This window comes from Panthera onca, chromosome C1, assembly GCF_046562875.1.
Source record: "Panthera onca isolate mPanOnc1 chromosome C1, mPanOnc1 haplotype 2, whole genome shotgun sequence".
Lineage (NCBI taxonomy): Eukaryota > Metazoa > Chordata > Mammalia > Carnivora > Felidae > Panthera > Panthera onca.
In genome coordinates, this window is record NC_138346.1 from 167,463,453 (window position 1) to 167,488,802 (window position 25,350).

The 25,350-nt window shown below is 35.3% G+C and overlaps 1 protein-coding gene across 8 annotated transcripts in view; it reads right to left on the reverse strand.

Annotated features, from left to right (window-relative positions):
- Window positions 1-1,083: 1,083 nt before the first annotated feature.
- The window catches only part of LEPR (leptin receptor), a 122,740-nt gene continuing 98,473 nt past the window's right edge, over window positions 1,084-25,350 (reverse strand). For 5 of the 8 annotated variants that reach the window (XM_078451811.2, XM_060621181.3, XM_060621183.3 and 2 more), the window contains 4 exons: window positions 24,234-24,329; window positions 22,240-22,345; window positions 20,895-20,970; window positions 1,084-6,330 (listed from right to left, as the gene is read on the reverse strand). In XM_078451811.2, the coding sequence (XP_078307937.2) occupies window positions 5,503-6,330; window positions 20,895-20,970; window positions 22,240-22,345; window positions 24,234-24,329 (1,106 nt within the window). In that variant the 3' untranslated portion in view covers window positions 1,084-5,502. Of the gene's footprint in view, window positions 6,331-7,089; window positions 9,587-15,850; window positions 16,040-20,894; window positions 20,971-22,239; window positions 22,346-24,233; window positions 24,330-25,350 lie in introns of those variants that run through there. The other 3 variants (XM_060621190.3, XM_078451813.2, XM_060621189.3) reach the window with 3 other exon arrangements.

Below are 25,350 nucleotides of genomic sequence, written 5' to 3' on the forward strand. Positions count from 1 at the left end.
GTAAAAAATAATTACAAGAAATCAACAAAATGATAATAATTCAATAAGGAATAGGCAAATAATATGAAAGTAGAGAAAACCGAATGGCTTATAATGTGAAAATATGCTCAACTTCATTCAAGATGAAATTAACACATCAAAAAGATACTCAGACAATTTGAGTTGATTTCTTACACTTGCAACCAACAGTCCTGACAAGTAGATTTGCAAAACTATGCCAAGGCAATTATATACACAAATGTTCACTTCAGCATTGCACATAAAAAAAATAGTAAAAAAAAAAAAAACAAAACAAAACACAAATGTTTGCCAATTGTAAACTGTTTACATAAATCATTGTACTTTGATACAGAGGGACAGTGTTAAACCACTACAAATAATGAAGTAGGTATATATGGGTTTATATGGAAATATCACCAAGATATATTAAGGGAAAGGGGTAATTTTATGACAGCAAGCGAAATACAATTGCAACTCTATAAATTTTTCAAAAGATATGTGACTAATAATAACAGGAAATTTGGGGGAATAGGAACTGAGGGTTGGGAGGGGAGAGACACTTATATTTTTTATCTTATAGTTCTCTGTACTGTTTGAAATTTTTCCAGTGTGTATTTTGTTCTATTCACATTTTAAAATCAGAAAGCAGGGAATAGAATGTATCTGAATACTAGCCCTCAAAGTGGTTAAAAATTCAAATTGCTTGAAGTCTAAATGACAAATATTCACAGATCACTAAATCAAGATTTCTTAAGGAAATAAAGAATCAAACAAAAGAGCTCTTTATGTTTAAAATGAGTAATTTGTTATCACAAGTGGCTATGATGCCAGGAAAAATCTGGTGTGGGGTGATGTATTGAGTAGATACCAGAGACAGTAACAATAAAGGGAAATACTTGCATCTAAAATGTTTTCAAACCCCTTTCAAAGCCAAGGCATTATATAAGTATTTTGAAGATATAAAGGCTAACAATGTATAAAAATTTTATATTAACTATTGACATAAACTACAAAGATTACTTCTTTATATTTTCTTTTTTTTTTAATTTTAATTTTTTTTAACGTTTATTTATTTTTGAGACAGAGAGAGACACAGCATGAACGGGGGAGGGGCAGAGAGAGAGGGAGACACAGAATCGGAAGCAGGCTCCAGGCTCTGAGCCATCAGCCCAGAGCCCGACGCGGGGCTCGAACTCGCGAACCACGAGATCGTGACCTGAAGTCGGACGCTTAACCGACTGAGCCACCCAGGCGCCCCTACTTCTTTATATTTTCAAATCTTTACTAAAAGCAATCATACAATAGATGAAGTAATTCTAAAATAACTTAAATTCACAATAACTCTATTTGGACTTTCCATTTCTTAAAATTCTGACATCGTTCATGACTTATAATGATAAAAAAATGAAAATATTCACAGTCGTAAATTATCTTCCTTCTTTATGACTTTAGGAACATAAAGGAGAATTAGACTAATTACATTTTATAAAATGATTCTCAACACTTATAACATTTATTAAAGTACCAATGGTGACTAAAAGAAAGTAGTAACTGATACCAACTTTAATGACACGTTTTTAAAGTACAATATCTGCAATCTAGGTATTTCACTACAAAATTAGATATTTTCCAAATTCTTTCTCAGTTCCAGGGAATGACCATTATTTAAAATATCCTGTCAAGGGCCTCACAAAATTGAATTTAATGCCAAACATCTGAAGTGTAATTTTGAAAAATAGACATCTTCAGCGGCTTTCCAAAATAAATACTGATTGTTAAACTTTGTATAAAAATAATTTGTTCAATATAAACACCCATGGAAACCATTTTTGATGCTCATACAAGTAACAAGTAACATGACTCAGTTCTAATGAAGACCTTTGTATTCTAAATTGCCCCCCCCCAACATTGTGACTGTGTGCAGGTGTGCTTTACTGTTTTAATTTAGTTGTGCAAGATAAGGCAAAACTACTGACTTCTCTAGTTTCCTTTTGTAAATGCTTCTTCACATTTTCTTTGGTGACTATGTTTGCATTCTTTTCCTCAAGCGCAGTTTTTCATAGTAGAGTGGACAATTTTGTGTTTTACATCTGACAGTGTGTTTTCTCAATAATAATTACTTTAGAAGAGTCCTTAACTATCAAGATGACCCTCAAAAGATGAACAGTGGAGCACATTTCTTTTTAAAACTACAGGAAGGAATTTGGAAAGAGGTCTTTTTCCATCCACGTCTAGGAGACATATGGTTGCAGCATGTCTTGATCCATTTAGCACGTTGTCCAACCCCACGTGGTCCCCATGGGCACAGCTCTGATGGCCTAGCCTGTATCCCGTGCCAACCAAAGTAGTTTTGGAATCTGGCATCAGTTTGTGAAGGAAGTTTCTCTTCTCTCAGCATTTGTGTAGTCAAAGTGAACATTCCTAAGGGAATGTGACCATATGTTTGATATTTGGAAAGAGGGAGTTGGTTTTATTGGAAAGGGAAGAGAGAAGATAAACGCAGCTCATGCTCGGTGCCATAAAACCTTATTATAGGTCCAGAATCACCCACTGGTTTGCAAATTTCATCCAAGTCCTCTTACTACTTGAGACGAGGCTTAAAAATAAAAGAATACCTGTTCCTATTCCTCTTGTCCATATGTAGCCCATCTCCAAATGGGAACACAGGGCTCCGTGGGAGGCCCCTGCTGTTACTGATAACCACACCTTGATTTTTCTTCTTTGTTTTAGGGGGTTTAACAAAGGAAACATATAATCTCATTAACCCTGACAAGTGATTTGTCTTATGTTGAACCTTGAGGCCATATCCCAAATTATTAACTTCTGAATTTCTTTTCATCAAGTTCAGATTTAGAGAGACTGGTAACTTGTGTTGCAATTCAAGGCCTTAAGAGAAATACTCCAAATTCCAGATTTATCCTAAGTTTAAAAGTGAAAATCCATATTTCAGCTCTTCTCTCCCTTAAAAAAAATTTTTAAGGAATCTTTGGAAAGAAATGGAAAATATCAGACCATCCTGAAGTATAAAATGTTCTAAATTTACCTATATTTTTATTAAAACCCACTACTTAATGACAGATAATTTTCATAAAGACCCAATAATGTACAGTGATATATGCAGTGAAACAAACTTTCAAAAGTGAAAATCAGAGCCCTAACACACTGACAACAGATAGGATCTAAATCTATACATACCAATAGGCCAAACTCTACCATTCAGCCCTCTCCATGAAAACAACTCCCTTGGCATTTCACTACTTGAGATGTTTTCATTTGTTTTTGGAACTTTGCACCGGGATGTCAATGATCTCGTTAATATATTGTTACTAAATTCCTTTAACTCAGACCTGCAGAACTACACTGGTGCTGGGACTTCTAAATTCACTGCCACATACACATAGCATGGTGAAATCATAGGCTGTTTGGAACATCTATCACTTTCTCTTCCCCATAGTCATATAGTCATGGGTCCCAGGCCACAGGAGACTGTTGGGTCTCAGTGGACATGCTCATTGTTTAATCTCTAACTTTATGCAGAATGGAGCAAAATGTAATTCTCCTATACTGCATCCTCAATTAAACTTCTATATTCTATGAGCAGCATTAAAAATAATGGTCAATTTTGCCAGAACTTCCATACATGCAATAATTTCTTTCTGTTTCTGAATATGTAAACCACTTAAAACATCAGTGAAAAAAAAATGTATTCTCTCAATTTATCTTTGTATAGAACTAAGGCTTTCATACCACACTCATAATTCAGTGAGTTGATGTGAGCCCTCTACCATTCTCTTGTGAGTCACCTATCTGTTGATGAGTATGTGAGATCCTGAGATATCTCAACAATCCTTATGGCATGAAACAACTTTATTGATTTCGAATTGGCAAATGATCATGAAGTGTGAAAAAAAATACCTGTTGTTTGGGCCCTGAGATCTTTGTCACTGTCTAGAACTTCTCATTTCATATGGCCACAACTAGAATAGAGATGGAGTGTAGGATTTTATCTAGGGTAACAGTAAAATCAGCAGGATCCTCTCTCAGGCCAAGTATGAAACTGGTGATGCTTAGCAATCTAATAGGCATATTTCTGAGTACTAAAGTATGTATTTTGATTATACTGATCATCTTGAAATTCTGATTTATTGACACTCAACATCTATCTCTGCAGGTTTCTTGATTAGTTTGTTGCTCAAAATGCTGTCTCGGAGCTTTCTTGCCATACCAAAAACTGAAACAAACAAGAAATATTAAAGTCTTTAAAGGCAAAAACAACATCTGTGTAATTCTCACTTCATTTTCACCCAGTATTATATATCCACTTAACAAATTTTATCTGCTTGTGAGTCATTTTTTTAATGGATGGCAACGTAAGATATAGGTTTAAAACATAATCACTAGCATTAAAAGATCTCGGTTTAAATCTGGATTCTGGTTCCATTATACACTAACTCTGTGTCCTTGGGAAAATTACTTAATCTTCTAATCTTTAATAAGGGTGTTATAGCAGTACATGTCTCATACAATTATTTTAATAATTGATTGAGATAAAATATGGAAATCTTTAACACAGTGGGTGGTTATATGAAAGAGAAGTGAGAAAAAAAAAAGTGTACAAACAAGTTGGAATCAGGGAAGACAATAATTCCAGAGTGATATACAGTAGCATTTAGTCATCTAACTGTATCAGAAAGCAACCACTGCAACATCTTTTATAGGGAAGCATTAAGACACACATTATGTTTTCAAAATGCTTTTGTTGTCATCAAAATACTGTTTGTATTCTAGTACTGCCATTCTGATAGGTAGTATCATTGCATGGTTATATTTGATACATAAAGATCAGCTTACTTGTCAGTCTTCAGAAGTATATCCCCCAGGCCAGATCTAAATCTGCAACATTTAGCGGACTGCCTACCACAGAGTAAGTGCTCAAGGCAAGTTTGTTAAATTGCAAAATCTTAAAATCACACAGTCAAGTGGCACAAATACATCACATACTTCAAAAATGTACGAGGATGCCTCTTATGTATAGACGCGTGTGTGTGTGTGTTTGTGTGTGTGTGTGAATCAGTTGAAAACAAAGACAACTCAAGATAAAACAACCATACCCTTGAAACAAGTTACATCCCACAGTGTCTTTCAAACTTAGGTATAATCGAGAAGATTAGCTCTTTCTACACAGGTCTAATGTTCGCCAAAGATGGTATTTGTTGGGTTCATTTCTAGCTAGAAACAAGCCATTGGAGATCTTCCTAGTGTAGCTTGTTAATGAAATCATTAGAAGAGTCAGTCTACATTGCCGGGCTCTTGAAGACTTTCTCTCATTTTTTGTCAATATTACTGAGCAATGACAGATACCTTTAATTTGGAAACACTCACTTTCAAGTTTGACTCTGACAGTTTTCCTTCCTCTCCCATATCCACAACCATGGTGGACTGTATTACATACACTTCATATGATTCACTGTAACATACATCTGAGATGTTTCTTGAATGAAATTAGACAGTTAGGTCACACATTGTGTTTTCCATTATCTTCCGAGTCTGAGTAGAACAAGTCTGAAACTGAGGCATGTAAGATACAAAAGTCTTCTGACCATTAGTTCCTAAACTGAAATGATTTTCTACAAGTTGTGAGCAAGTGTCCTGGAGGATTCTGATGTCAGTGAATAAACAATGGGCTGGGAACGGACACAACACTTGTGACTCATCAGTCAAAAACACACCACTCTCTCTTTTTTTGATTGAGGTGACCCCTAAATAATAGACAGACCTCTCACCATTATTTTCTTCAGGGAAATTTCCCTCAGGTTTCAAAAATTCATCCAATCCTTCTGAGAACGGAAGGTGTGGTGAAATTATATTGGGATGCTGATCTGATAATATAAAAAATGTCTGGGTTTCTATCTCCCATGAGCTGTTAGAGAAAGAATCCTTGGACAGAGAATTTTTGCTAGGGAAGCATTTGCTGACTGAACTGTTTATAAGCCCTTGCTCTTCATCAATGTCACTTGATTTAGAGCTGCTGAGTAGGGTAGCATATCTAACAGAGGGCTGTCTCCTGTTTTCATCCTCATAGGTTACCACGCTGCTCTCAAGCTCAGAGAAGTCAGCACTGTTGTGCTGGTCACTGATACAAATAGAACCCTTTTCAAGATCTGGAGTTGCCAAAAGTAGAGAGACCATAGTTGTTGGCACCATGTCATCTTTATTTTTCCATGTTGTGTCAACACTGACATCTTCTGAAATGGCTTCAGGCTCCAAAAGAAGAGGACCAAATATCACTGATTCTGTATGCTTGACAAAAAGATGCTCAAACGTTTCTGGCTAAAAGAAAAGACACATTTTAACGCTCAATTGTATTATTAGTAGTAGTATTTTTCTTCACTACGACATCATTGCAGAAACGAAAGTGTAAAAGGTTTACTACCAAAGGACATAAGTCAAGCACACATTAACTAGTTTTGGACTGAAACGGATATGTCAAAAATCATAAGGAAGAGACATATAAATTAGTGTTTAAAGTGGGATGAGATAGACTTTGGTTTGAGTCCTTCCACTTCTATGACCATGGACAAGTACATTAACTTCTTTGTGTTTTGGTTTCTTCATCTGTAAAAATGTGTTCTATCAATATTTACTTCCTGGCATAGTGGTGAGGAATAAATTAGAGAGGGTCTGAAAGTGCTTAGGTCTCAATAAAGATTGGTTGCTGCATATCTTCTGAGAATTCCTCATGTTTTACAGCAAATTAGGTTTCCACAAACTGAAAAATTTAAACCTCAAATGAAAAAGTAATTGAAATAAAATCAAATGAACAAACCCTCTAGTCCAAAGATATGGACTACGCCATGACATAAGATATGATGTAAAGGAGAACTATTTGTGACTGTTGAGACTAATCTGCCTTACACGATACTGAAAATCTACTTAAGATCACCAGAAGACAAGAACTAACTCCAATTTGTTGAAAACAATGATGGTAAAAGAGATGATCACAGACTCTTAAGTCACCATTCCTTATAGATAACTTCATATAAAAATACATACGGAACATGTGGAATGAAGACAAAGACACAAAACAAATGCACATCGTATCTTTTATAAGAATGCTGGTTACATCACAACAAAAAATCCTGCCAAGCAGCTACAAATCAAGAATCTGTGTGTAAAAAGCTCAATTCATACAATGTAAACATATTGAAAAATAAGTGCAAAATAAAGAACACTGTGGACACATCACATTGAAAAATTAACGCAACTAAAGGAAGTGCTACTGAAAATGTGTTCAATTTGTGAAACATACATATGATTGACCTTTTGAATTTTACAATTATTTTTATTTTTTTTATTTAAAAAAATTTTTTAATGTTTATTTATTTTTGAGGGAGACAGAGACAGAGTGTGAGCAGGGGAGGGGCAGAGAGAGGGAGACACAGAATCCAAAACAGGCTCCAGGCTCTGAGCTGTCAGCGCATAGCCCGATGTGGGGCTTGAACTCACGAACTGTGAGATCATGACCCGAACTAAAGTCGGACGCCCAACCGACTAAGCCACCCAGGTGCCCCTGAATTTTACAATTTTTAAACTACCAGAATGAATTCAAATTTATTCCCTGAAATAACAGTATCCCCAACTATTCTTCATAATGGCAAATATATTTCATATAAAAACATAATTCATTAGCACAGTTCTAAATTCTTAAATGAAATATATTTGTGATTATAACCATAAAGAATAAATATACCAAATGCTAAATATGATAAAAAATGGAATACATTTATATAGATATTAAAATACTACATAATGACAAACATCATGTTAACAAAACCTTCTCTGTTATTTATGAACATAATATATGAAAACTGTTCCTATGCCTTTTTTTCTGACAGAAATTTATCATTAGTTTTATGATTTGCTTCAAATATTTATTTTCTCATATTGTTTTTTCTTAAACTTGCTACTCTGTGTGTCTTGAATTTCTTAAAATTTCAATGAACCTAGAAAATAAGATCACCAAATAAAGGAATTACATGCTATCAACATGAAAACAAAAAATACACACAAATAGCCAATAGCACGCAGACTCATATATGTTCTTCAGATGATGGCTCTGGCATATTTCATGTCCTCTAAAACCTTATAACTGGTAACTAATTATTGGTACCAAATAATTATCTTCAAATGCATCCAGATGGAAGATAATTAATAAGAAATCACATACCCATATATTATTGAGGTATATTTCATCAATGGGTCACCAACATTTATTAAAAGTATGTTCATTATAAAATCTTAATCATTATATGCACCTAATATTTAAAGATTTTAGAACAGTCTGGGAACATATTAAGTATGTATTCAGCTGGTAGGAATTAAAAAATATTCTTTCATAATTTCACACTTTGATTTTACATTCCAATGATACCTATTCAAAGTCAATGAAGGGGAAAAGGACACATTGCTCCTCATTTTTAGTGTCTTTTTTGGTAATCAAATAAAACTCTGAGTGAAATCTAAATGCTAGTGATCTGTCTTTACCTAAATTTGAATATTATTTAGGTTCATCAAACAGAGGCTTTGGTTTATTTTGAATGTGAGCAACATAACACACTTAGTATGCTAGCATCATAGAAACAGCAAGGGTCTTTTTTTCAGGGAGAAATGTCCTACCCTTGCCATGAACTTGTTGGAAAAGCTCCCTTTTTGCATCACTGTGTACTTCTATGCCTGCCAGAAGCTTTGGGTGGTTCAGTGTAAATAAATTTAAGAAGGAATTTCCAAAGAGGCTGAATTGGAGACTGATGTGTTTTCTGATCTGGTCAGTCTGACCTGGATATGTCAGGTCATCCTGATACAAACTGTAACTTCCATTGGCCTGTGACCAGCACAAACCCTAACTTCTGGCTTTCTTTGAACTGAAACAGAAGTTAGCACATAAGCCATTTGCAAGGATACCAACGATAGAAATTCCCAGATTGACCAAAGTTAGATAGACATAAAAGCTATAAGACATTCAAAACAACACCCAAGTGGGTCAGTTTATAAGCTCAGATGTCTAGAGAAGAATATAAAATGGAAAATTTGGGATGTGAAAATATTAGCTAAATAGTTTTACTGTATTTTATAATTAGATTCATTGTGTTTGCAAAGTTATGTGTCAGAAGTTGTAGCTTTCATCTAGTTACAGCACTGTCTACTACATATCTGATAATATCTAATAGACCCATGGGAAGAGCAACAGTCATAGTTTTTAACGTTTTATGACCACCATCCAAATGATAAATCAAAAGCCAGACACCATGAATATTACTTGTTAAACTTCATGTGACCTGAAAAGTAAGCATATATTCAAAATGCAGTGGACTGAGACCTACATCTTGACCCCAAATTTACCCTTCTATTTAAGTTCTAAATCAGCATCATCCACTATATGTTAGTTCTCAATAGTTCAACCAAATATTTTTTTAGATTTGTCTCCCCTTCTTCAAAATGTAAAAATCTTCTAATACTCTACAGAATGTTGGGAAGAATTGGGTTCATCAGTTGTGATCATGATTAAGCTTCAAAGAATATCCATTCTCTGTTTAGATAAAATAAAATAAGAAAGCAAAACAAAAAATCAGAAAGCAAAAGATAAAATATTTCAAAAACATTTTCTCTCAGGCATGGCTTCTGGACTATCAATTCTTCTGTGATACTACAGTAATGTACCTTTTGAGGAAAGAGTAAAATTTTGAACTAAGGTAGCCTTTTCTATTTCCGTAAAGCATGCCTTAATATCACACTCTAAGAACAGTCCTGGTGACCCCAGAAAAGGAAAAACTATACAATAATAACAGAATAAGGAGAAAGAACAAAGAGCTGGAAAGATAAATAGGCGGGGGAGAGTGAGGAGCAGGAGAAGTATTAGAGAGCTTGAAACAAGAAAGAGTAAAAGAGTAGAGGAGTAAAAACAAAAGTTCAAAAATTAAGAGAAAGAAGAACTGAAATAGTGGACCATTATCATGATTTTTCTAATCTAGGAAATCTAATCTAATCTAGGGGGGAAAAAAAATCTAAGAAACCATCTGGTCCATGAGTCTCCCTTTTTTTTTTATAAACAAATTGACTGGGGCTTAAAGTTACAGAGCTAATTAGAGCAGAGTGAGGACCCCAACTTAGTTCTTTATTTTCTTCCAGTCTAACAAACTTTCTATAAAACAATGGAAAGATGAAAAGAGATGCTAACTGCAAACAGGCAGGAAAACATGTTATTTGTTTTGCTTTTTCTACTTGCTGTGTTAGATTTCAGCCGATTAATTCAGTCTCTCCTCTGGCTACTTATAATTCATGGGCATATAACAAATATGAAGAACAGGAAAGTAAAGAAAACTGAAATCATATTTTAGGGGAGTGAAATAGGTATTTCTAAGCCCAGTAACGTGTACTCCTAAATAGAACTTCCAACTCAAAACCACACCAGCTCTACCCACTTCTGCAAGACCAATTTCAGAGTTGCTCTGCCTCAGATCTGTGAGGCTGGCATTCTGGGAAGCTGCAGGTCTTTGAGCTTCTTCTTTGGAGGCCTAGAGCAGACTGAGGAATCTTGGATAGTCTTTGAATCACAAGGGAAAATCTATTTGGCTTTAGCTTTCTCACTTCTAAAGTAAGTCGTTAACTGGAGTACACTCTTGTGAAGAAGACAACAAAGAAGCGGGGTTAGATCCCCCTCCACCCCAAAAAATTACAGATGATTTAGATTTAGAGGAAGAAAATGATAGATTAGGCAACACTGCTAAAGAGAAAGGTAAATAACCAAATTGGTTGCAGTCTTTTAAACACTATGAAATTTGCATTAGAAGAAAAAGCAAGTCTATTGCGTCATTGTATTTTCCTACAAGAATTCAACTTTTGTTTAAGATTCTGATTTATATATTTATTTTTATTTTATTTTTAATTTATTTTTAAGATTCTGACTTTTAAAGTATGAAAAGAAATGGTGTAGCACAGTATTCTGGTTCAAGATGGCAGGTTGAACACATTTCTCTCTCATCTTTGTAGAACTCTGTCACAATAAAAGTACACAAACAACAAATATATACCCACAGCACAGAAGATAACCTGAGAAGGCAAGAGGGAATAAGATTTTGAATTCACTTCTAGAAGATGGAAAACAACCAGAAGAGTATAGACCAACGAGGATGAGCAAAGAAAGCTACAAACCAAAGTATCTCCAGAGCAGGCTGTGGCTGAAGAGAAAGCCAGTTTACCTAGTTGAATCCAGTTGAGATGGTGAGTGACGAAATGGCAGGTAAAAGCAGGTAAATGAGTGAGTTGAGTGAAGAAATGAGTGAAGAAATGGCAGGTAAAAGAAGATATGAAGGAATGGGGCTCTTCCAGTTCTCTGTTGTATATGGAAGAGCCTTTATATTAGAACTACCTTCCACACCCAAATTGAGGTTTTGTTTTCAAAAGCAACAAAGGAGCTCTCCTGGGAGTTACTAAGCAGCTGTGGGGTATTAGTGACTGTGAGTACATTTTTTCCTCAGCTAGCCAGAGCCCTATCTACCCACCCAGAGCAACAATCCCTGCCTATACACATTGGGCTCCCAATCAGCTCATCTACAGTTTCATTCTAAAACATTAAAGGAAACCAAATAATTACTAGATATTTAGGGAAAGTCTGAGATTAAAAAAAAGAAAAGCCAATATAAACAAGAAGAAAATAGGATCCTGGCAGAAAGGGAATTCAGGGAAAAAGGAAAAAAGAGAATTTTTCAAACAATGATCCTTAAAATGGTCCTTCTAGTAAGATTTAAGAAAATATCATATATAAAACCAGAACAAAATACTCTGGAAAAAAAAAGCTTGCAAATTTACAAATGTAATAGTAAATAAAAGTTCAACAGAAACACTAGAAGAACAGGATATGGCAAGGTCTCAATGTAAAACAAAACACAACAAAAGAACATATTAAATTTTTTTTTTTTTTTTTTAACGTTTATTCATTTTTGAGACAGAGAGAGACAGAGCATGAACAGGGGAGGGGCAGAGAGAGAGGGAGACACAGAATCCGAAACAGGCTCCAGGCTCTGAGTGGTCAGCACAGAGCCCGACGCGGGGCTCAAACTCACGGACCGCGAGATCGTGACCTGAGCCGAAGTCGGCCGCTTAACCGACTGAGCCACCCAGGCGCCCCCAAAAGAACATATTAAAGTGATAAGAAATATAGAAGATCTATGCAAAGGGCTCAACATCTAACAAATACATATTCTAGAAAGAGAAAACAAAAGAAACAGGAAGAGAGGAAATCACAAAGAAATAATATAATTTCTTAGATAAGACAGAAGGCATGGAATTGAAAGTATCTTCAAATGGTGACCAAGTTAAATGAAAAAGAACCTCCCAAGATCCATCACTGAAATTTTAGAACACACAAATGGAGAGAATTTTTAAATGCAAGAAAACTGCAAGTAACCAGTGAGGAGTAAAAATTAGAATGGCATCTGAGTTCTCAGAAGCAATGCTGAGTGCTAGATGATGAGACAGGAATTGCTTCAAAGTTGAATTGGAAAGGTTTGTCCCATCTGGAAATGGCTACTCCACCAAACTAATGATCAATGAAGGCACAATGAAAAGAATTTCAGGCATGAAGAGACTCTGACTTAGCACATAACATTTCTTAGGAGGTTACTTAAGGATGTAGTTAATCAAGAAAGAGGAAGGAAACGAACTTAGGAAGCAGCAATCACTAGAAACCAGTTAAGGAAAAATTCTGGGTGACGGCTCGTAGAAATTATAGAAAACACCTTATCCGGATTGAAGTAGGAGGATATAGGGTTTCCTGGGCAGATACACTGGGAAAAGGTGTCCAGTGAAGAAGTTTGTATAATAGCAGCACACAGACATTCAAAAACACTTTGAAAGAAGCAATTAGCAGGCACCTGGGTGGCTCAGTCGGTTAAGCATCTGACTTTGGCTCAGGTCATGATCTCACCATTCATGAGTTCAAGCCCCGTGCTGGGCTCTGTGCTGACAGCTCAGAGCCTGCACCCTGCTTCAGATTCTGTGTCTCCCTCTCTGTCCCTCCCCTGCTCACCCTCTGTCTCTCTCTCAAAAATAAACATAACATTTTTATAAAGGCAATTAGAAACACTAGAAAAAGCAACAACAACCCCATAAAAACTAAAAACGAAGCCAACTAAAATTTGGCACAATTCTGACCAACAGGTGAAATATTTCTAATATCTCTTAAAAAAACATTCTCCTGTGACATTGGAACTACCAAGAAATGTCATCACGTCTATTACTTGTTCTTCAAGGAACAGTGTTTACATATCCATAGCCACCTAAATGCAGTTTACTGACTTTGTGTTTTTTACAATGATTATAGGACAAAACATGCTATCAATCCTGACTTAAAGCGAAGAGTTCTATTTACATAGACTGGGAGGTGGAGAGAGAAGGTAAGAGTGCTAATGTCTTTATTTAACAATAAAGCTCCCTAGAAGGGGAGCTCCTACAAGTGGCCTGTATTGATGGAAGTAAATGGAATTTAAAAAGATTCTTCTGAGGTTGCAGAGTAATTACTGAAAAAAATGGGGAAAAAGCGACAACACAGTATGTCGTAGGAGCATGGGAAAAGGAGAACGAAAGGAAAAGTATGTGTATCAATAAATATTCATTATAGCCAGAAACCAATTGATCATGTCTACATTCCGTAGTGGTGTAAGCATATTATTTTTAGAAATATAAAGATGACTTGCCAGAAAAGTTAAAAGCAAACCAGTTTAAAGTAATAGCATTTGGAAAGCAAGACTAAGGGTAGTTAGGGATGGAGGAGGACACTCTACTTTGCAACAAATGCTCTTCCATACTATTTCACTATTAAACCATGCACATTGATCACATGCTCATGCAAAAACTTATCTTTTTAAATAATGGGACATATACATCCCCAGAGAACAAAGAGATATTAACAACCATGTTTACAGCAGCATTGTTTGCAATGAATAGAAAAAGTTTGCAAACAACTTAAATATCCATAGGGGGGATGGACATATGAATTATGATATATTTATAGGATGGAATACAATCGGCCAGTCCACATAGCTGAACTCCGTTAATGGCATCAACATGGAAAGATCTCAAAAAACAATGCTTAGAACAAAAATAATTTTTGAATGACATGGAAGGCATGATAACATTAATTAATGCCAAAAGTATTATTGTTCATTGGTCATGGATACACATATACAGATACAGTAAAGTACAAAAGCACAAACTAGACAAATACATACTATATTCTTGAAAGTCAGTGCCCCTAAAAAGGGAAGGAGGGACCAAAACGAATGAGAGGAATAAGCAGGACAAACTTCATCTTAACTTTTATCAATAAAAAAATATGAGGCAAATATGGATTTTTGATTAATTATAAACCAAAGGCAATGAGAATGATAGCTTAAAAAATGGAAGAGATTACTTTTAGGGAGTATTTTAGAAACCAGGTTGGATATCTAAAGAATTACAAGTATAGATTACTTTCATAAAAACCAATGCTCAAAGTAATCTGAATGTGAAGAACAAATTAAGGAAAATATTTCACGTAAAAAATTATCTCCTTAAAAAATACTGTCATTGTTTTTAAGAACAATGGACTACCACAGTATGTTTGCTTTGCAACACGTTGTGGGTTTTTTGTTTGTTGTTTCCTTTTGTTTTAGAATTGGATATATCACCCTTTGCTTATCCATTCAGCATTTGATGGATATTAAAAAATATGGCTTGTTGCCACATTTTGGCCATTATAAACAATGTTGTTATGAACATTCATGTATAAATCTCCATGTAAATACATGATTTCATTTCTATTGGATACATACCTAGCAGTGGAATTATTGGGTCATATGGTAATTCTATGTTGAACTGTTAAGACCATTTTCCAAAAGGGCTGCATCATTTTTTTTAAAGTGTATTTATTTACTTCAAGAGAAAGAGAGCATGAGCAGGGGGAGGGGCAGACAGAGAGAGAAAGAGAGAATCCCAAGCAGGCTCTGTGCTGTTAGCACAGAAAGGGCTGCATCAGTTTACTTTCCCACTGGCAGTGTATGAGTTCTAATTTCTCCATGTTCTCACCAACACTTATCATCTTTTGGATTATAGCCATTCTAGCCAGTGTAAAGTGGTATCTTGTGTTTTTGGCTTGTATTTCCCCAATGTTGAACATATATGCATTAGTGCTTATTTTTCACTTATATGTCTTCTTTGCAAAAATATCTATTCAGGGGCTCCTGCATGGCTCAGTCAGTTAAGCGTCCGACTTCGGCTCAGGTCATGATCTCACAGTTTGTGAGTTCGAGCCCTGCATCAGGCTCTGTGCTGACAGCTCAGAGTCTGGAGCCTACTTTGGATTCTGTGTCTACCTCTCTCTCTACCCCTTGTCTCAAAAATAAACATTTAAAAATATTTTTAAATGTCTATTCAGATTTTTACCCATTTTTAGAATTTTGTTAAAATATATATAACATAAGATTTACCATTTCAATTATTTTTAGGTGTACAATTAATGGCACTAGTTAAATTAAGTAATACATTTGTTAATATGGAACTGATGGCAAGGGTAGCAGTTTGAGTCCAATGGACTGGGGTTTAACGAAGGTTTATACAAGTACAGGATAGATGATCAAGACAAGCCACCGAACCACTCTGAGACTCAGTATCGTCGTCATAAAATTTAAGACGGTTAGGCCTATGAGAATTAAATAAAATAAAATATGAAAGTGAAGAGCCAATAGTAAATTTGCCTTACCCTTTTTAGAAATTAGTATGAATTACACTATATTATTTTTCTCTATTAGACTAAAAACTATTATTTTTAGTTATTTAGGAGATAAAGTAGAAAATGAGATTTTTCTTAAGTTATTGAATTTTAGAGGATTAAATGTTTACCATTAGTAAAATCCTTTGAAATTATATTCTTCACTCTTCAAATATCGCCATTATATTCCAAAAATTCCTTTATTCCTGATTATGTTTTCTGTGTACCTATTAATCCCTAGAAATAAATTATGCATCTTAAGGACTAGTTGTGCTCAAATAATATCTTATAAGATTATATAAAGTCAAATATCTGCAGAGGGGGGAAAATCGGTCTTACAAATAAGGATATTCACACCCACTTTAAGTATCCTAAAAATTCTTCACACTTCTTTATTTTATCAGAACATAGGAAATTTTAGTGGTATTTCAGTCTCCTTGTATATAATGTCTGTCAGATGATTTGCTGCAGCTTTGTGCTCATTTTCATCATGTCCATGTGAGACAGGGGAGCACATAGTCTACAAATATTTACTGACCCGACTTCTACCCATCAAGTGGTTCCTTTGCACACACCATTTTCTGGAAAGGAAAAGGCATTTGGTGCAGGCTCAAAGTGCATTTGCTGAGATGGGCCTGATCATTTCCCTGCCCTGGTAAACACTTAGAAACCATTTTCATGGTGGTGCATAGGGAAAATTTCAGAGCTTCACATGTTGAAGACAGAATATTTTAGCTTCCCCTAAAGAGACAGTGAGATGGTTATTCTCTGCATTCATATATACTTGTATAGTGAAGCTTTAAAATTTTTGCTTATATAGGTAGTTTTTCTGACCCAAAAAAAAAAAAAAAAAAAAGCTCATATTAAAAGAAAGAACCCTTCATATTTAAGAAAATTAAATATTACATTGTAATTAAAAACTACACTGTCTTTTAATCTCCCTATTTTCAGTTTGTGAATGTGCTATGATCCTTTCTACCTCAGGGCTTTATATTTGCAGGTGGCTTTGCCTGGGCTCTACCCCTCCACCACAAAATCTATTTAATGACTACGCATCTTCCAGGGCTTAGCTCGATTGTCGCTTTCCTATCTTCACCCTCTTGTCCCCATCCATCCCACACACTAAGTTCAGCACAATGGATCCTTTTCTTTAACAACATGTTGTTTTATAATTATTAGTATATCATATAGATCATATATATTATTATTATTTTCATTATCATTGATTGATGCTTATCTTCCCCACTAGACCATTCGCTCCAGGAATTTCTGTTTTCTGGTCATTACAACCTGAAGATATTGCATAGTGACTAGCACAGAATAGGTATTCAATAAATAGCCCATGAGTGAATGAGTGAAATTAATGAATTTTAAAATGAATCAACTATTTTGGAGATGGTAAAGAAGACAAGTTCTTTCTATCCTGCTTTCCACCCAGCCACTCCTTTATGATCTGTCTTATTTCCCAGATACTAAGGAAAATCTCTTAAAAATTTGTTTTCCAAGATCCAAGCAATATCCTAGACTTACATATAAATACTCACTATGTGCTTACTGAATGAATGAATGAACGACAAATAAATATATATGGCTGAAATATCACTATAGCTACAAAAATGTTACTATATGAATTTACAATGGAAGAGAGAGGAGAGGAATAAATATTTTACAAATTAAAAAAATACCATGACTTCTGTTTAATGAAAGGGGAGTAAGGGCTTACAGCAAGTAAGTGCATAGCTGAGAGAGGTATGGGGCTAGATGGACTCAAAACAAAGTGAAGTTTCTATAAAGAGAATGAACATCTTTAAAACTAGTGCTACCTGGTCTGAAGATAAGACAGTGTCATAGACCAATGGAATAGAATAGAGACTCCAGAACTGGACCCACAAATGTATGGCCAACTAATCTTTGACAAAGCAGGAAGGAGTATCCAATGGGAAAAAGACAGTCTCTTTAACAAATGGTGCTGGGAGAACTGGACAGCAACATGTAGAAGAATGAAACTAGACCACTTTCTTACACCGTTCACAAAAATAAACTCAAAATGGATGAAGGACCTGAATGTGAGACAGGAAACCATCACAACCCTAGAGGAGAAAGCAGGAAAAACCTCTCTGACCTCAGCTGCAGCAATTTCTTTCTCAACACATCTCCAAAGGCAAGGGAATTAAAAGCAAAAATGAACTACTGGGACCTCATCAAGATAAAAGCTTCTACACTGCAAAGGAAACAATCAACAAAACTAAAAGGCAACCAATGGAATGGGAAAAGATATTTGCAAATGACATATCGGACAAAGGGCTAGTATCCAAAATCTATAAAGAACTCACCAAACTCCACACCCAAAAAACAAATAATCCAGTGAAGAAATGGGCAAAAGACATGAATAGACACTTTTCTAAAGAAAACATCCAGATGGCCAACAGGCACATGAAAAGATGTTCAATGTCACTCCTCATCAAGGAAATACAAATCAAAACCACACTGAGATACCACCTCATGCCAGAGAGACTAAAATGAACAAATCAGGAGACTATAGATGCTGGCAAGGATGTGGAGAAACAGGAACCCTCTTGCACTGCTGGTGGGAATGCAAACTGGTGCAGCTGCTCTGGAAAACAGTGTGGAGGTTTCTCAAAAAATTAAAAATAGATCTACCCTATGACCCAGCAATAGCACTGCTAGGAATTTATCCAAGGGATACAGGAGTGCTGATACACAGGGGCACTTGTACCCCAATATTTATAGCAGCACTTTCAACAATAGCCAAATTATGGGAAGAGCCTAAATGTCCATCAACTGAAAAATGGATAAAGAAGATGTGGTTTATATATACAATGGCATACTACTTGGCAATGAGAAAGAATGAAATCTGGCCATTTGCAGCAACGTGAACAGAACAGAGGGTATTATACTAAGTGAAATAAGTCAGGCAGAGAAAGACAAATACCATATGTTTTCACTCATATGTGGATCCTGGGAAACTTAACAGAAGACCATGGGGGAGGGGAAGGGGAAAAAAAATTACAGAGAGGGAGGGAGGCAAACCATAAGAGACTCTTAAACACAGAACAAACTGAGGGTTGATGGCGGGTGGGGGAGAGGGGAAAGTGGGTGATGGGCATTGAGGAGGGCATTTGTTGGGATGAGCACTGAGTGTTGTATGGAAACAAATTTAACAATAAATTATATTTAATATAAAAAAGACTAATTTCTGCTGAAAGATTACAATTTAATTGTTTGCACTGTTATATCTACAATATTACATATTTGTTCATTTGTTCATCGATAAGCTGTAGAGCAGTGTTTTTCTAACCTCAAGTCATAGGCCATTAGTATGTGAAATCAACGTACTGGGTTGCAATCAGTATTTTTAAAACAAAATAGAATTTTGAAAATAGCACTGCATATAATAAAATCACTTTGACATCCTTTTTCAGTTTTGCATATCTACATCTATGCGTGTACTGGGCTGCAAGGTAAGGCGTATTTCTTACTGTGGGTCATGGTCAAATAAAAAAAAAAAAAATTGAAAGCCACCGCTAGAGAGAAAAAGAACTAATGGAGCAGGCTCCACTGTGAGACAAACAGGGAAGCCAAGCCAGGTTCTAAAATAAATCACCTAATCACTATGCGCTTCAGGTTTTTTCTTCTATAAAATGGAGATAATGATACTTACCCCACAGTGTAACTGAAAGAATAATAATTTAAAACATCTAAATATGTAAAATAATGATAACTAATAGTTATTGAAACTTAACTATGTTACAAGTACCATCTTCTTCAATCCCCAAAACAATCTTATGATGTAAGTTCTATTAAACTTCATTTTACAGGAAATGAAACTGAGATGCTGCAGATTGAAGCATATACGACTATGTCTCAGTGATTTGCACGTATATAAGCAGACACTCTTATGAATTACCAGCAATGCTTTACTGAATCTTCACTTTCATACTTCACATGCAGCAGGAAGTCAGTCAATATTTGTGAGGGGTAAAATACTCCCCAGGAATTCAGAGCACTTTTCACAAAAATTAAACAGTAAAATACTCTGGGAACTTAGAAGGGGAGAAATTCTGAACTACTTTTGTTAAAGGAAGGTTTGGGGAAGAGGGCCTAGAAGGGCAAGGTCTTCACTGACATGGTGGGGCTGTAGAGGTAAAGGGAACAGTAAAGGCATGACCAAGGCCCAGGGACAGAAGAGATAGGATATGTAAATTGATAACAGACTGTAGACAGAAGTCATTGAGTGCTAGCTTAAAGGGACTGTACTTTATCTTGTAGCTAAAAGGAAACCAGTGAAGACTTTTCAACAGTGACTAATAATAAAGATGCAATCATTGAGACTGCTTAATAACCTCCATATGACTGATATTTAAAACAGCATGTTGATATTTGGACATGAAAACTGAATTCTATTTTCCCAATTTTATGGGTGGAAAACCAACCTGGCTTCAAGGGAAACTACAAGAACTAATGAAATATTAAACACTAGAGGTTTCTAAGAAATCCTATCATAGATGTAAGTACAAATTATTTTATTGTAGCTAATTCATAAAGTACTTTAGCTTGAAAAAAAAACCAATGTACTTAAATGTAAGCTTTATTACAGTAATTATATTTTTCAGGTTGTGGTGTTTGAGGCCAGAATTATTTTTATATTTTTTAATTGATTTAAATAATTATGGTAATAATTACAGGGATTAAAAATATTGATTCCAGCTTTTACCTAAAGACAATCAATTTATACCAAAAAAGTATATCCAAATATCTGTTCTTCATCAGATTTAACTCTTAATATTCTAATATTTATTTTATTATATACTGTGATATAGATATATATTTAATGCCCACATGATAAACTACCTACTGAATTTTGTTTCATGCTGGTTTTAAATCTCTGCATCTTGCTATTCTTAAAAATATGTAATTAAATTAAATAGAACTCATATTTAAATGAATACAATAAGACCTAAACCATATCCTTAAAATATTTTAAACCTTAATAATGTTTGAAGCTATACAAGGCATATAGCATTTAAATGCAATCTTATATATTTTGGGTTAAAAAAATTGAAAAAGGGACCTTCTGAAAATTAAGTCCTTGTGCCCAGGAACAGTTCTTGGGGTTTGGAACATCTTCCCAAAACATCTTTTTCATTCTGCAAAGGATAAATAACAAAACATTCATACTGAAAATGTTCACAGTTAATGAGTGCACAAACTAGAAATTAATCAGCCATGTCTCAGTAGGGCTTGATTCATTTCAGATACTATCCCATGAAGATTTCCACAATGTTCTGTCTAGATCAAATCTAATAACCAGTATAATAATAAAAATAACCAACACTATTTGAAAGCTCTATGCCAGGCACTGTGCTGAACACTTGTCATGGATTTTTTTTGGAGAAAATAATACATTAAAAGTGGCCATCGATGAGCACTGAGTGTTGTATGGAAACCAATTTGACAATAAATTTCATATATTGGGAAAAAATAAAAAAATAAAAGTGGCCATCGATTGAATTTCAGAAACAATTCCACTTGATATGGCCTCATCAGCTCACTTGACTGAAAGATATATTCAGATTCTAAAACCCCCTGTCCCTCTTTTCTGCTATAAGACAAAAGTTTCTGTAGAGATTTGGCATGTGTGAAATAATATCATTGGTCCAGACCTCTCAGCACACAGTGATGGGGCACCCACAGAACCACAAGAAATTCAAGGTTATTTGCCAAACAAGGCTATTTGCCAAACTGGGGAGCCATGCAGTGCTGATTTTTAAAAATGAACTGAGCACTCCAGGTAAATCTTCATCACTAAAAGTCCTCAACCCAAAATCTACAACTCTAAAAGTCATTTTTGCCGTATCTGAGAACATACTGCTTAGGATTTCCTGTTATAAGCCTGTTATTTCCTGAATGTATTTACATTTTAAAAATGAATTTCTGGGGTGCCTGGGTGGCTCAGTCAGTTAAGCGTCCAAATTCAGCTCAGGTCATGATCTCACAGTTTGTAAGTTTGAGCCCTGTATTGGGCTCTCCACTCTCAATGTAGAACCTGCTTCAGATCTTTGATCCTCTATTTCCCTCTCTCTCTGCCCATCCCCTGCTCGTGTTCACTCTCCCTCTCTGTCTCTTAAAAATGAAGATTAAAAAATAATAATAAATAAATAGATAGATGGATGGATAGATAGATAAATAAATAAATAAATAAATATGAATTTCTTCCATGATGTTTATGTGGTACTAGCAAAACAGAATGTGGTTTCCTGAAAACAGGCCTTTTCTTTTTAGGCTATCTTAATTGTATACTGAATACACATAAACATATCTAGCATACTTTAATGTTTCTGATTTGGGGTTTAAATTAAGGTTTAAATATGCTCAAGGGCTTTTTTCATAAAGATTTTTCACATCAAGTACATTACCTTTGGTGTGATATTAATAATGTTCCAAGCAATAAGATTGAAGAGGAAATAATTATTGGCACAATTACATATAGACCTGCATCATTCTGGCGTTTTTCAATATCATCTGAAAAAGACATATAATTCACATGATTCGGAAGCTTGAGAAAATAATAACATCTTTCTGTATCAATAATTACAATAGACTTTTTTTCTGATTTTATCATAAATCTGCATTACTTTAAAGATATAAAAATAAGAAAAAGGTAAACTATAATTATGGTCACATTAATAAAATGATTATTTTGTTCAGAATTATGTTTACTGTAATTTAGCAAAACATTTTTTCAAAATTACTTCTTTGCCAATTCCATTTGATCACCTTAGGTTATATAAGTCAAAGTACCAATTAAAGTTCTGATGACTCTGTCTCAGCATCTGCTTCTAGAGAAGCCTACTTACAACACCTGCCAATGTCTTACCTTGTTCACTACACACACATTGACCTTGCTTTTCTTGAGCTACGAAATATACTTGCTCTTCAGAAACTTTGCACTTGCTAACCTTTGCCTGAAATGTCTTCTTTTGTACTTGTAGGTCTTGACTTAAATGTCATCTGCACAGAGAAAAAGACCAATTCTGGGCATCCTAACTAAAGCAGCACTTTTTTTTAATGTTTATTTATTTTTGAGAAAGAGAGAGAGAATGTGTGAGCAGGGGAGGGACAGAGAGACAGGGAGACAGAGGATCCGAATTGGGCTCTGCGCTGACAGCAGAGAACCCTACACAGAGTGCACACTCACAAGCCATGAGAACATGACCTCAGCTGAAGCCAGACGCTTACCCTACTGAGACCCCCCCCCCAACAAGGAGCCCCTAAAGAGCCACACTTTAACTCATCTTACTTTTATTTTGCTTCATGGCACTTACTTCTTTTTTTTTTTTTTAATTTTTTTTTTTAACGTTTATTTATTTTTGAGACAGAGAGAGACAGAGCATGAATGGGGTAGGGTCAGAGAGAGGGAGACACAGAATCTGAAACAGGCTCCGGGCTCTGAGCTGTCAGCACAGGGGCCCGATGCGGGGCTCAAACTCACGGACCGCGAGATAGTGACCTGAGCCGAAGTCGGCGCTCAACCGACTGAGCCACCCAGGCGCCCCATGGCACTTACTTCTATCTGCTGTTATATTATACATGATTTGTTTACTGTCATTCCCATTAGAGCACTGGGGTTTAAGCTCCATGAGTACAGAGACTGATGTTTACTGTTCAATCCCCAGTTCTTGTGCCCAACATGTATTTGCCAAATAATGAATGGATTTTTATAATTATTTTAATTCTGAAACCAGGAAAAATATTTCTCTCTTCAACTTCATCATTAGGTTGCTTCGATTTGAAGACAATGTGAACAGTAATAGCAAAATCAAAATGTTAATACTCCAACCACGGTAAGATGAATCAGAAATTTAAGAGGAACAGTGAATTTATTTCTATAACTACCTTTCTAGTTTTATTTTTAGGGAACAAAATGTTTCCTTTAAAAGACTGATTAAAATTTAAAGGCTCATAAGTATATACCCCCAAACATATTACTTGGGGTAGATACATTTATATGAATTGTACAGAAAAGTCCTATTTTTCCAAGTAGTCTTTCTGATGATGAATTTTATTGTACAGCTGCATATCTCCCTTTATTTTGTTTCCATTAACTTTTTATCCAATTTGAGACTGAAAAATTTAATTTCCAATACGAGAATACAATACCATGCTTGGCTGTTCTCCTTCTTACTACCACCAGGGAACCATACACCCCTACTGCAATCACTCCCTGACACATCTATGTAAGACTCTGGACTCTTCCATGACTTCATCAAAAAGAATATAATCAGATGGCAATATAACTGCTAACTGAGTAGGAAACCACACATCTGTGTAAAAAGATGGCAATATAACTGCTAACTGAGCAGAAAACCACACATCTGTGTAAAAAGAAACCAAAAGGAAAAAAATTTACCTGGGGTAAAACTATTAATTATCTTCGGTTTCCCCACTCCTTCCATAAATACTGGGTAAAGACTGAATTGATACTTCTCGATGGGAATAAAATGATCTGAGGAGAAAAATTTATTGAAGGGTCATTCCTACTGAATTAATATTAATGACTAAAACTTATATAAAAAAATTTTAGGTGACTCTCCTATATTTCCACACCTAGAAATTTAGTTATTTATGGATCGAAACTGATGACTAAGCAAGTTTCAAAAATAACCTAAGCATTCCAAATTCTCCTAGTAATGACAATACTTAGTAACTAATTTTTGAAAATATTACCCAGAGACAGAAGATTGCAATTTTCAAAGGCACATTCCAATGATTACCAATTTGTTCAAGCTCATAGGATATGAGCTTCCAGTTTCCCTTTCTAGGACAATATGCCCTACCTCCTCTGCCATATCCCCAAAGCTAGCAACATTCCTCTTTCATATGCATTTAGTTTACTTAGTTTCCCTATTCAAGGCAGCTGTGAGACTAAAGTCTTATGAAATGCAAAGTAGGGGCAGGGACCAGGAGTCCCCTTGCTTATCCAGCCCCCCACCCCGCCCCCCATCAAGGGAACAACCATCTGTATAACAAAGCTCAAAACAAATCTATCAGTGATGTATCATTTTTACAAATGTTGATAATATATAAATATTCCACAAGGGATCAATCTCTTTGAAGCCTAAATTATATATTCCCATAATTTAAATAAAAGCACAGAAAATAATCATCTGGACCACAGTGGTAATGAACTGAATTTAGTTCTCTATCAATCGTTTCTATGTGCCCTGATGCTAGGGTCTTTGGAATGCAACTGAAGTATGAGTCTCTGGAGTGATACTGTATTGTCGGATCATGGTAATCATTAGCTTCCCTACTTCAACCTTACTCAGACTTGGAGATACTATATTATGCGGTTTAATCACCTCCTGGGGCAACTGGTCTACTTTGGGGAGTTTATATTGCCTACATCACCAAGTCCTACATTTTTAGACCTTCAGCCTGGCACTCCCACTCTCCACTAGTGGTATTATATGTTGGTACACATATTTGGGAAAACAATTTGGTGGTAGATAGTAAAAAAAGCCATT